Source organism: Mus pahari, chromosome 3, assembly GCF_900095145.1.
Source record: "Mus pahari chromosome 3, PAHARI_EIJ_v1.1, whole genome shotgun sequence".
NCBI classification, from domain to species: domain Eukaryota; kingdom Metazoa; phylum Chordata; class Mammalia; order Rodentia; family Muridae; genus Mus; species Mus pahari.
Window position 1 is genome coordinate 17,629,137 of NC_034592.1, and position 12,631 is coordinate 17,641,767.

A 12,631-nucleotide genomic window follows, 5' to 3' on the forward strand; every position below is an offset into this window, starting at 1 on the left:
TAGCTGTAAACTATGTATGCAGCAGGCAGAGTGATAACTGGGTGTATGGTAACTCAGTGGAATAATGAAATCAAGCTCATTTATCATGCCTGCAGACTTTTGACCCGTGATGAGAACATTCCCTGTCTGCATCTTTAGTAGTTTTAAAACATGGGGGCTGGTGAGATGGCTCAGTGGGTAAGAGCACCCGACTGCTCTTCTGAAGGTCTGGAGTTCAAATCCCAGCAACCACATGGTGGCTCACAACCCTCTGTAACAAGATCTGATGCCCTCTTCTGGAGTGTCTGAAAACAGCTACAGTGTACTTACATATAATAAATAAATCAATCTTTAAAAATAAAATAAAATAAAATAAAACATGGGAAATCTGATTAGTCTTTGTCACCTGCCACTGTAAGACAGTGCTCTAATATCAGCCATCTTCTCTGCCTGTCTCTTGTCCCCTTGCCCCTTGCCACTGTCTTTCCCTTTCCATCACTTTCCCTTTATTTGAACTTTGTCTCTGGTCCCTCTCTCAATTCCCCTCATCTTCCTCCCTGGGACTCTGCTTCTAGACATCAACCTGTTTCTTCTGCCTTGACCTGGTGATAGATAATGCAGGGCCACTGAACTAAGGACAGGCCCTATTGTTTCCTCATCTGGCTGAGAAAAGGATGGACAGGACAGAGAGCTCGCAGGCAGGGAGAGGGCTCTCAAGCCAAGCATGAACCCTCTTAGTTGGGAGGTCCATATTGACTATTCCTGGTTGTCAACTTGACTTTATCTGGAATGAACTACAATCCAGAATTGGAAGGCTCACCTGTGATCCAGACAGGAAGATACAAGATTCTGACCTTGATCTTGGCACGGAGATCTTGAGGTATAGTGGCTATGAATCCCAAGAGACTCAGGCAAGGAGATCTCTGAGTTCAAGGTCAGCCTGGGACAAAACAAGTCCCACATCCAGGGACACACCTTTGAGCCACACCTTCTGCTGGAGACCTACTTAAGGAAGAAGGAAGATTTGCTCTTCTTTGCCTGCTTGCATTTACTTGTCAGCACATCTGTTGGAATCTCCTAGCCTTGTAGGTCTGAGCAGCTACTAGATCCTTGGACTTCCCATTCACAGCTGACCATTGTTGGGGAGTTGGACTACAGACTGTAAGTCATCATAACAAATTCCCTTTCTATACAGAGACTACCCATAAGTTCCGTGACTCTAGAGAACCCTGGCTAATACAAGGTCTAAGTTCGTGTTTCTGCCAGGTGGAGAAAATGGGCTGCTCTAGGACATGGGCGTGCCGTGACCTTGAGTCCAGTGACCTTGAGTCCAGTTCCTCAGTCCCTGGAAGGCAGGAAGATGTCGTGAACATACTCCTGGCTCTACTGACTCCCCTGTGGCTTAGGAAATTTGGTGTCTGACTCCATCTGTTCTTGTTTCTACTTCAAAGATTTATCTTTTTAAATAAGATTTATTTTTCTTAGTTTTTAATTATTATTTTATGCGTATGGGTGTTTTGCTTGCATTTATGCCTGTGTACCATGTGTGCAGTGCCTGAGGTGTCCACAATTGGATATTGGATCCGTGGGACTGGAATTACAGACCACTGTGAGCAAACTTGGGTACAGAAAACAAACCACTGAGCTATGTCTCCAACCCTTCAAAATGTGTTTGTTTCTCTTCTTCTTCTTCTTCTTCTTCTTCTTCTTCTTCTTCTTCCTCCTCCTCCTCCTCCTCCCCCTCTTCTTCTTCCTCCTCCTTTTCCTCTTCAGTCAGGATCTTACTATGTAGCCTTGGCTACTATACCTAGAACTCATAGAGATTCATATGCTTTCCCAGTCCTGGGATTAAAGGTGCGCATCACCATGCCTGTTAAATCCTCATCTTTGGGCTGGAGAGATGGCTCAGTGGTCATGAGTACTGATAGACTGTTCTTCCAGAGGTCCTGAGTCCAATTCCCAGCAATCACATGGTGGCTCACAACCATCTGTAATGGGATCCGATGCCCTCTTCTGGTGTGTTTCTGAAGACAGCTACAGTGTACACATACACATAAAATAATTAAATAATATTTTTAAAAAAACGCTCATCTTTTCACCCAGAACTGTTCTTCAGCTGGTCCCTTTTGAGTTGTCTGTCTGTGCAGGGGTGATCCTGAGTCATCTGGGTGTTTGTTCAGGCATCTGGGTGTTGTCCTAAGAGCAGGCAGGGCACAGATATGTGGAGTTTGAAAGCAAAACAAAACAAAACAAAAAAACTTCAGGAGCCTGTCAGTCTCCTACCACTGACCTAACATTAACAGGCTCTGTAACTACTCACAAGCTCCAAGTGTCTGTGTTCAGTCTTGTATACAAAACTGTTCCTCTTCGCCCATCACTTACTTACCAGGATCTGTCTGTAGCTGGCCATAGTGACCATTCAGACACTATCCAGCTCTGTCCTATTAAAGCCATATTTTTTAAAGATTTATTTATTATTATATCTAAGTACACTGTAGCTGTCTTCAGGCACTCCAGAAGAGGGCATCGGATCCCATTACAAATGGTTGTGAGCCACCATGTGGTTGCTGGGAATTGAACTCAGGACCTTTGGAAGAGTAGTCAGTGCTCTTAACCACTGAGCCATCTCGCCAGCCCTTAAAGCCATTTATAACTGCACGTCTTCATTCAGTAACTCATGCTGGCTGAAAAGAATCAGTAACTGGAGGCTAGAGAGATGGCTCAGCTATTAAGCCCAGTGTATTGTTCTTGCAGAGAACTAGGGTTCAATTCCCAGCACCCACAGAATACCTCACAGTTGTTAACTCCAGTTCCAGGGGATCAGAGGTCGCCCTCTTCTGGCTTACATAGGCACTACATGCATTTTTTACCAAAAAAGTTCACTTTGGCCTTTTATTCCCCCCCCATATTCAAATAATGATTATTTATTAATTTAGAATTTGGATGTAGCTGAGCAGAGTTTCACATGCTTGTATATAATTCCAGCACTTCGGGCAATTGAAGGCAGGAGAATCAAGAATTCAAGATCAGCGGGCAGTGCAGTGGTGACACCTGGCTTTAATCCCAGCAGAGGCAGGAGTTCCGGGACAGCCTGGGCTACACAGAAAAATCGCCTCAAACAAAACAAAACAAAACAAAAAAACAAACCCCAACCGAACCAACCAAAACCCCAAACCAAACCAAACCCAAAAAACCAAACAAACATACAAAACCTGTTAGTCTCCAAAGCATAGATCCTTTAGGAACCCTGTCTCGGGAAAAAAAACCCAAAACCAAGAAACCAAACCAAATCATGCATAAACAAGGGTTGTAGAAGTGCGTGTGCGTGCGTGCGTGTGTGCCTGTTAGTGTGAGAGTGTATGTAGCGCAGGAGTTTGGTAATCAGATGTGACATCCTAGTGACAACTACGCTGAGGACCAGCGTGCGGCAGAGAATCTCCGTGCAGCTGCTTCCCAGAAAGCCCCAGGCACCTACTAACTCCACCGCCTTTTTAGAGTGTCCATGTGTCCGTCTAATCCTAGTGGCCAATCGGAGGAGAGAAAAGGACATTCCACACTGCAACCACACTTAGAGGGCGGGGCGGAAAGTGGGGGAGGCGGAGTCGGCGTGATCACGTAGCTCACCCCATTGGTCAAGGGCCTCGGCAGCGCTGAGCGATCTGAAGACGCTCATTGGTTAGAGCTGTGTTGGCCGGACCGAGGCCACGCCTCCCCCACCCTGCGGCCTCGTTTGGTTGTATTGCCGCCTGGAAAGGAGACGCTGCCCTTTCCCAGCGATGGGATCCCGGGTGAGTGACGGCCACTGCGCGGGCGACCAGCTCAGCAGGGCTAGAAGCGAGGCTTGCGGAGCATGGAGCCCGGCCCACGCCGGGGTCTGCGATCCAGCCAGTCCGCGAAGGTGTCCAAGGTGGGATGAGTGGATCCCCTGGACCAGGCGGCTCGAGAGGATGCATGGCTCCGTGGGTGGATCGAGAAGGGATCTGGGTCAGAGAGGAGACTCCCGGGCCTGGAACGCTGCGAGCATCTAAGTATGGTCGCGGGTACCCACCCCCAGGTGTGCCGGCTGTGGGCAGCGCTGTATGTGGACAGCGGTCAAGGATGTCCTAGGGAGGTCGGGGCCAGAGCAGAAAGGTCCCTGCCCAGGCTCCGCAAGGAGCAGATACTGACGTTTGGAATATTGTTGCTGTTCACTGTGGGGTTGCCCAATGCCAGGCTGCGTGGGATCCCACAGAGATGTGCCGGGGTGGGACAAACAGGGCGTGAGGCAGAGTGAGCTATAGTACTGCCTTGTTCTGAGAACACAGCCAGGTCAAGGTGGGACGAGAGAATGCTTAGGCCAATTAGTAGGGTTGGCTTGCACAAGAGAGAAGGGCCTGGATTGGGAAGACTAGGGTGCCTGGGTGGAGGAGCAGATAACCTACCTGCTCAGGAATGTGGAGCAGGATTGGTGGCCAGCATTAGAATAGAGAGACAGGTAGGATATGATGGTGAGCTTGGATGCTTCCTTTCTCTTGGGCACAGACAAGGCTAACTGGACTCACCTGCAAACAGATGCCAGGCCTCCCCCCTCGCCCTCCTCCTGCCTGGGTCCTAGAATACGCTCACTTCTAAATACCAGGTGGCCTTCAGGTTTAATACAAGCAAGCAGCAGGCAGTGGCTAGGGTGCTCGGCCCAGCCTCAGTGCCTCATCTCTCAGAGCCTCAGTATTCCTATCCTGCGTGCTCTGAGAAGGACTCCACTGAGGTCTCACAGAGAGCGAGTGCGCTGGCTGGTTGAAATGCTCTGAGAAGTGTATCTCCTGCTATTTAATGTCCTTGTCTCTCACTCAGTGCCCTGCCAGGCTGGAGGCACATCATAGCCCACTTAACCTCTAGGCAACAGGGTGCCCTGCCCTTGACAGTGTGGCAATTTCTTTAGCCCTTGAACCTCACTTGGCCTGCCAGCCCTCTTGCCCTCTCCCCTCCCCCCACAGCCCTAAGGCCAGCCTGATAGGGCTGTGTGCCTTCCCCCACTCACCAAGGATAATCTGTTCCTTGTTCATGTCTTGTGCTAGCCTAGTGACTTTTGGCCATCATCCCAGAGAGACGGGTCTGTCCTGGCCTGGGTGTTCCTTCCTCTGAAGATCTCAGAAAGTGTCCTTGAACTTGAACTTGACCTCTGCAGGGTCTTGGGGTCTCAGAATATGTGATCGGACATCTCATCTGGCCTTGGGTCTTGGTGGGTCTTGGGCTATCATTTCTCTCTGTGCCTCTGCTGGGGTGCACTCCCTGTTCCTACTGTGTTAAGCAGAACCCAGAGTCCAGTAGACCTCAACGTACCTGCTCTTCACCCCTTAGCAATCGATGAGTTATTTTGGACTCCTGGCTTAGGCTGGGCAAAACTCAGTTTCTTCATGAGAAGGTGGGGAGAGGCAGGGAGAAACATCGCCCATATAGTTGTCATGATTCAGTTGATTCATAGCAGTAAACCCAACACTTGGGAGACAAAAAGCAAGAGAAGTATCTAGAATTCAGGGCCAGCCTGTGCTACAGTATTTGACTCTGTCTCAAAAATAAATATAAGTCAAAACAAAACAAACGACAAAAACCTCACTACCACAACAAGATCAGCACAAATATTTAGGCCACAGGAAGTGAAGCGTTCCTGGGTCTGTGAAAAGAATGTCATGGTTCTCAGTCTGGAGCCTCTGATCTTTATTTAGAAAATGGCCAGTGTTTTTTAAAGACTGAGAAAGTGCAGAGGCCCTGAGTTAGAGGGTGACCTATGAGAAAGTGCAGAGGCCCTGAGTTAGGGGGTGACCTATTTATCTCCCGGTCTCGGGGTTCCTTCTACGCCAGCGTGCCACGCATGCCTCCCTCTGCTGCCAGGCTTATAGAGGTGTCGGTGGGGTATCTGACTGCTTGCCTGCCTGTGGGGGCAGAGGGCTGGGACCTGGTGTTCCTGACGCACGCCTGCTGCTCATTCAGCCACTGGAGGCACTGTTTCCCCCCCCCCCCTACATGCTAGATAAGTGCTTTAAAAATTTTTTGAGACAGGGTCTGCCCAAGTTGCCCAGTCGTTCTTTGAGCTTTTGATCCTCCTGCCTCAGTGTCCTGAGCAGCTGGGATCACAAGCCTGAGTGCCCAACCTCTGAGGGCTCTCTTGTTTATATCTCACATGTGCACCTTTCTGAAAAAAAAAAAAATTCCCATAGATGAGTGTTTTGCACGTGTATATGTCTGTGCACCATGTGTGCCTGGTGCTTCCCCCTCTGCTGGAGTTGTGACAGCTGTCAGCTAGCATTTGGGTGCTGGGAATTGAATCTGGGCCTTCTGGAAGGATAGCCAATATTTTTTAACAGCTGAGCCAACTTTTTAAGCCCCAAAGTTTTTAGTATTTTATGTGTATGGATGTTTTGTCTGCATGTTCGACTGTGCACTTTATCCATGTCTGGTGCCCATGGAGGCTACACCAGAAGAGGGCAACAGATCCCCCTGGAACCAGACTCACAAATGGATGTGAGCCACCATGTGATGGGAGGAGTCAGGCGTGTTGGTCTTCTGGGAAAGCACTCTTTTTTTTTATTTTATTTATTTATTTAGGTTTTTTTCAAGACAGGGTTTCTCTGTGTAGCCCAGGCTGGCCTCGAACTCAGAAATCCGCCTGCCTCTGCCTCCCAAGTGCTGGGATTAAAGGCGTGTGCCACCATGCCCACCTTTTGGTTTCATTTCTGTTGCTGTGATAAAACACCCCAGCAAAAGCAATTTAGGGGAGGAAGGTTTTGTTTTGCCTCACAGTCCCAGGTGACAGTCCATCATTGTGGGAAAGTCACAGTGACAGGATCTCATGACAGCTGTTCATGTTACATTCAGTCAAGAGGCAGAGCAAAGAACGTGTGTATGCTTTTGCACAGTACATGGCCCTAGCCTAGGGAATGGTGCCACCTATTGTGGATGGGTCTTCTCAGCTTTATTAATGTCCTTGTGGACATGCTCAGAGACCCATCACATTCAACCTTGGATCCTGGGGAGCTCAGCTGTCAGGCTTGCTCAGCAGGTTCTTTTATTTGCTTAGCTATCTTACTGCCCCAATGCTTGTTGGCAGGACTGGGTGTTGGACGTAGGGAGGTGAGCGCTCTACCACTCATGCCCTGTATGCACCTTCTGTGTCTCACTCGGTCATCTGTCTGTCAGCTTTGTGGAAGGACCTGTTATGTGTGCCTCTGTCCTGCTGGGGAGTGGATGGTACCCAGGACCCAGCCAGAGACCAGCTGAAGACATTCTCCTTGGAAGCGCTCACCCCAGGAGGTCCCGTCTCGGGTACTGGGCCTACCATGGCATTCCGTAGGACTGAGGGTATGTCCATGATCCAGGCTCTGGCCATGACAGTGGCTGAGATTCCAGTGTTCCTGTACACAACTTTTGGTCAGGTAAGACGGATGTGGTCCTCTCTAGGGGTCCTCATTACCTGAGAGCTGAGTCCTTGTCAAGGCTCTGTGGCTTAGTTAATTTCTTACTGTGTTATTATAATTCCATGTGTCTTAGTTAGTTTCTCATTGCTCTGTTGAGAGGCCTAAGCACCTTAAGGAAGAAGGAGGTTATCCGGGTTCATGGGTCAGTGCGTCACAATCCATGTGTGGAACGCATGGCAGCAGAAGCCGGAAGCTGACTGGTCGCCGCAGCATCTGTTCTCAGGAAACAGGACGCCAGTGTTTAGCTCTCTTTCTCCATTTTATACAGGGCATCTTGCCCTGCCTAGTAGTGGTCCCCTTCACAAATACGATGATCTTCCTACCACATGGCTTGAGATATCCCTCACACACAGCCTTAGAGGCTAACATTGTTACAGGTAATTCTTCACAGGTATTGTCAGGAGGCTTGCCCCTTAGGCGACTCTAGTTCTCTCAGGTTAACAGGCAACACTAACTATCCCTATGTATATCTGGTATCTTTCCCCTGAGGAAATCAGGATTACATTAAAAAAAAAAAAAAAAAAAATGGGGCCCTAAACCTAGTGTTTACCCAAGGCTAGGTGGCCTCTTGACTTTAGTTTTCTCTAAGTCCCTTGACATGCCCTAAAGCTCTCATTTGTGGGACAGAGTTCCACCTGGGCAGCAGCAGAGGGTGGCCAGGATGAGCCCGTTTGGATGGATGGTCTTGGTAGTGACTGTCATTGGGAAATGGAGTCATCAGGGTTTGAGCTGTATAGTGCTCACTGCCTGCACACATCTTAAACAATGTGACCCTTAGGTTCCTCATTTGGCAGAGATTCTGACAGGTGACACAGGTCAAGCCCTGGTACAGTGCACAGGCTCAGAATGGTGGCCAGCGGTGTCAGGGCACACGGGCCCCACCCCAGGATTCATGTCCTCTGTAATGCATTATGTTATCTTTATATTTCCGATTCACATATCAGAGAAGGTGGCTTGATTTACTCTTCAGTCCCCCTTGTCACCCCTTCGGTCAGCAGAGAAAAACAGTGGCCACACCCAGAGCTTCCCTTTGGGCAACATAACCAGACCACTTGTCTCTCTCCTCTAGTCTGCGTTCTCCCAGCTGCGGTTGACACCAGGCCTGAGGAAGGTTCTTTTTGCCACAGCCCTTGGTACTGTGGCCTTGGCCCTGGCTGCCCACCAGCTGAAAAGGCGCCGGCGGAAGAAGAAGCAGGTGGGCCCTGAGATGGGAGGTGAGCAGCTGGGAACGGTGCCCATGCCCATCCTCATGGCCCGCAAGGTCCCTTCGGTGAAGAAAGGTAGGTATGTGGTTGGGGAGCCTCTGACATTTGAGTCACTTCTCAGCAGCATTCGCTGCGGGTCTCAGTCTTGTGCCTTCCCATCTCGTAGCTATGTTACCCTCGGTAGAGTTGACAGCAGAGCAGACACTGGGCTTGGGTGTGGTGCGTGGTGTTGGTCCCAGGTGTCCTTCCTACTGTAGGGAATTTCCCTGTGCTCAGGAATAAAGATATGGAGCTCATGTACACAATGGTGTTTCTCTGTTCTCCTCTTAGCAGGAGAGAAGGGATTTGGGTGTAAGATTTGCCTTTTCAGTGTGTCCTAAACTTTGAGACAGTGCCATCACAGAACCGAGCCACTGTGGGAAAACGTTGAAACAGTTGATCTTGGAATTTGTGTGTGAGCAAAGGTGTGTGGGTGTGCCGTAGTGTACGTGTAGAGGTCAGAGGGCAGCTTGCATGTGTAAGTTCTCGTCTCTTTCACAGGGTTCTCATCTTGCCAGCCCTCGTAAGACCCAGTTGTTTGCTACAGTCACTGTCACATTGCACTCTTTCTTTCTTTCTTTTTTTTTTTTTTTGAGACAGGGTTTCTCTGTATAGCCCTGGCTGTCCTGGAACTCACTCTGTAGACCAGGCTGGCCTCGAACTCAGAAATCCGCCTGCCTCTGCCTCCCGAGTGCTGGGATTAAAGGCGTGCGCCACCACCGCCCAGCTATTGCACTCTTTCAAAGCAAGGCATTCTCATAGGTTCGCAACTTGGGAAAAACAAGTTTCCTTGGAAAATAAATGTTTAAAGCCAGGTNTGATACTGTGTGCCCATAATCCTAGCACTTGGGAAGATGGGGCAGGTGTAGAACTTAAGGCCACCATGGGCTACACATTGAGACTGTCTCAAAAAACAAAACTAATTAAGGAGAATGAGGTTTACGGGTTGTTTTATGTATCTATTGTATGTTCTGTGCCACGGTGTACATGAGGTAATCAGAGGGCCTCTCTGATTCACTGGGGATTGAACCCAGGTCCTTCGGCCTGGTAGCAAGTCCCCTTATCCGCTGAGGCATCTGGAAAAGAACTTTCCTTATCAATCACTCAATCAAGCACTCAGGCAAACTGAGTAAGAGGTAGGGAGGTGACCCGCCTTGCTCTCAGCTTGTCCCAGCATCTGGGGCCCTCCTATGGGCCTGGCCCTGTGTTAAGCCAACAGGCCAAGGAAGAGCCTTAGTCCTCTGTTAAGTTTACACCCTCAGAGGAATCCACTGATGTCCTGGCTTAGGTCAAGACACTCTTCCCGAAAGATAAAGATGGGAGGGGGCTCAGTGGGGGGATGAATGTGAGACCCACCCTTCTCCTCACAGGCTGCTCCAGCCGGAGGGTTCAGAGCCCCAGCAGTAAGAGCAATGATACTCTGAGTGGCATCTCTTCCATCGAGCCCAGCAAGCACTCAGGCTCCTCCCACAGCCTGGCCTCGGTAAGGAGCCAGGGAGGGGCCACCAGGTCACTCTTGAACTTTGCCCTAAGGAAATTTGTAGGCTGTTAGGGAGGTGGGAGATAGACCCCCTTCATTGCTTTACACCCTCATTCATGAATTCTGGCTTCAGAGCCTATTGATGATGCTTGGAGTCACCAGTTGGAGACGGGTGTGTAGGTCCCAGAGAGGGATCTTATCAGCAAGCGGGCTTGGGCATCAGACGTGGAGCAAGTGCCTGGGAGGTGTCGGGATGGGGCTGGGCTGAGGGTCTAGAGAGAAAGGAGCCAGGTGAGCTCTGTCTCGGTGGAGCCCGGCCGGGGGTTCACGGACTCACTGTGAGTGCATTGCTCGGCTCCAGCTCTCTGTGCTGTGCCCTTGCCCGTGAGTCTCCTCTGGAAAGGTGGAGGCCATCTTGTGATTGTGAGGTGGCAACTGTCTGTCCTCCTTGACAGAATAGTGAGCAGGGACTGGGCCCAGGGACATGTCACACAGGGTATTGATCTTCGTGTGTCTTCATACTTTGGGGGTCTCTGTGGGCATCAGTGAGCTGCTCTGAGAATGTGGGTGCTGACCTAGTTCCCTTGGGAGGTATCCAGGAGAGATACCTGTGGTCAGGTGGTCGGGGTGGGCTCAGAGGGGACCCACAAAGGACCTCACTGAGTTCTTCTCTGTGTACTCGGTCCCTAGATGGTTGTGGTCAATTCATCCAGCCCCACAGCTGCGTGCTCAGGTTCATGGGAAACCAGAGGGATGGAGGAGTCTGTGCCCATCACCGATGGCAGTGCCGAGAGCCTCTATGTACAAGGTTGGCTGGGAGGCGAGCCCAGGGCCTTGGGGTAGGGTAACTGTGGCAGGGAAGAACGGCCTTCTGGGAGTCTGGGCAAGGCAGGTCACTTCTTTAGCTACTGCCCCACCCCAGATCCCTGTCAAGTCTCAGAAGACACATCCTGCTTAGATAAAAGCCTGTGCACTGGCTAGACCCAGCTGTAGAGTCCTGCCCAGTTCTCACCCTGCTGTGGCCCCCTGCCGCCCTGCCATGTTCATCCCCTTAGGGCAAGCCTGTGGGAGCTGAGCCTTTCTCCTCCTCTCCCGTGTTTTTAGGCATGGAGCTGTTTGAGGAAGCCCTGCAGAAATGGGAGCAGGCACTGAGTGTAGGCCAGAGAGGGGATGGAGGCAGCACCCCCACACCAGGCGACAGCCTCCAGAACCCAGACACCGCATCAGAAGCACTGTCAGAGGTAGGCGGTGTTCCCCAGTCACTGCAAGCTTGGCCAGGTGATGGCTGACTGAGTGTGACAATGAGTGTGACCACTTTTTGGGTTCCCGTCCACACAAGTGCCACTTAGAATGAATATAGTAGCTCAAGTAATGTGCTTGATGCTGTTGCATTGGTGAGCGCTTAGTGAGCAAGTCCCACTTTGATAATCGCCCTTCTCAGCTCCGTTCAGGGCCTGGGGGATGTGGGGTATGGGGGGGTGTTGTGGGTGTTGATGCAGGACTATAGGAGATGGGCCTCCATTCTAGTGACTGGATTCTGGGGCCTTTGGGTTTGGTTTATGGTTTGGTTTTTTGGGGGGGTGGGGGGAAGAACACTCAAGTTTTTTTTTTATTATTATTATTGTAATTTCATACTCTTATTTATTTGTAAGATTTCTATTTATTTTTATTTAATTTTTTATGTTTCCCTGCATGTATGTCTGTATACCATGTTGGTGCCCACAGAGTCCACAAGAGGGTGTTAGATCCCCTAGAAGTGGAGTTACAGGTGTGAGCCACCAAATGGGTGCTGGGAACCAAACCCAGGACCTCTGGAAGAACAGCAAGTGCTCTTAACAGCTGAGCCATCTCTCTAGCCGTCGCCTCATTCTCTGTTATTTCTGAGACAGGGTTTCTCTGTGCTGCTCTGGCTGTCCTGGAACTCACTTTGTAGACTCAGCTGACCTTAAACTCACAGAGATCCGCCTGCCTCTGCCTCCCAAGTGCTAGGATTAAAGGCGTGCGCCACCCTGCCCATCTGGCGACCGTGTTTAGCACATATAGTCTGTAGTTTCCTGTGGAGAGTTCTGGAGAGAGAGGTGAGTGGGGGAGAGAGGTGAGCAGGAGAGGAAGGTGAGCAGGAGAGGGAGGTGAGCAGGAGAGGGAGGTGAGGGGGGGGGAGAGAAAGGTGGGCGAGAGAGGGAGGTGAGCGGGAGAGGGAGGTGAGCGGGAGAGGGAGGTGAGCTGGGGAGAGAGAGGTGAGCTGGGGAGAGGGAGGTGAGCAGGATAGGGAGGTGAGCAGGGGGGGAGAGAGGTGGGCGAGAGAGGGAGGTGAGCGGGAGAGGGAGGTGAGCGGGAGAGGAAGGTGAGCGGGAGAGAGAGGTGAGGGGGGGAGAGGGAGGTGAGCGGGGGAGAGAGGTGAGCTGGGGAGAGAGAGGTGAGCTGGGGAGAGGGAGGTGAGTGGGAGAGGGAGGTGAGGGGTTGGTAGGCCGGGAATG

At 50.7% G+C, this 12,631-nt stretch overlaps 1 protein-coding gene across 5 annotated transcripts in view; it reads left to right on the plus strand.

Annotated features, from left to right (window-relative positions):
* Positions 1–3,709: 3,709 nt before the first annotated feature.
* Positions 3,710–12,631, plus strand: part of Miga2 (mitoguardin 2) — a 22,928-nt gene continuing 14,006 nt past the window's right edge. For 2 of the 5 annotated variants that reach the window (XR_003843473.1, XM_029536567.1), the window contains exons 1-6: positions 3,910–4,033; positions 7,153–7,388; positions 8,500–8,710; positions 10,045–10,157; positions 10,845–10,962; positions 11,259–11,395. Coding sequence is in view for 4 of the 5 variants with exons in the window: in XM_029536567.1 (XP_029392427.1) it covers positions 3,931–4,033; positions 7,153–7,388; positions 8,500–8,710; positions 10,045–10,157; positions 10,845–10,962; positions 11,259–11,395 (918 nt within the window). In the remaining variant the exon portion in view is untranslated. The other 3 variants (XM_029536570.1, XM_029536569.1, XM_029536568.1) reach the window with 3 other exon arrangements.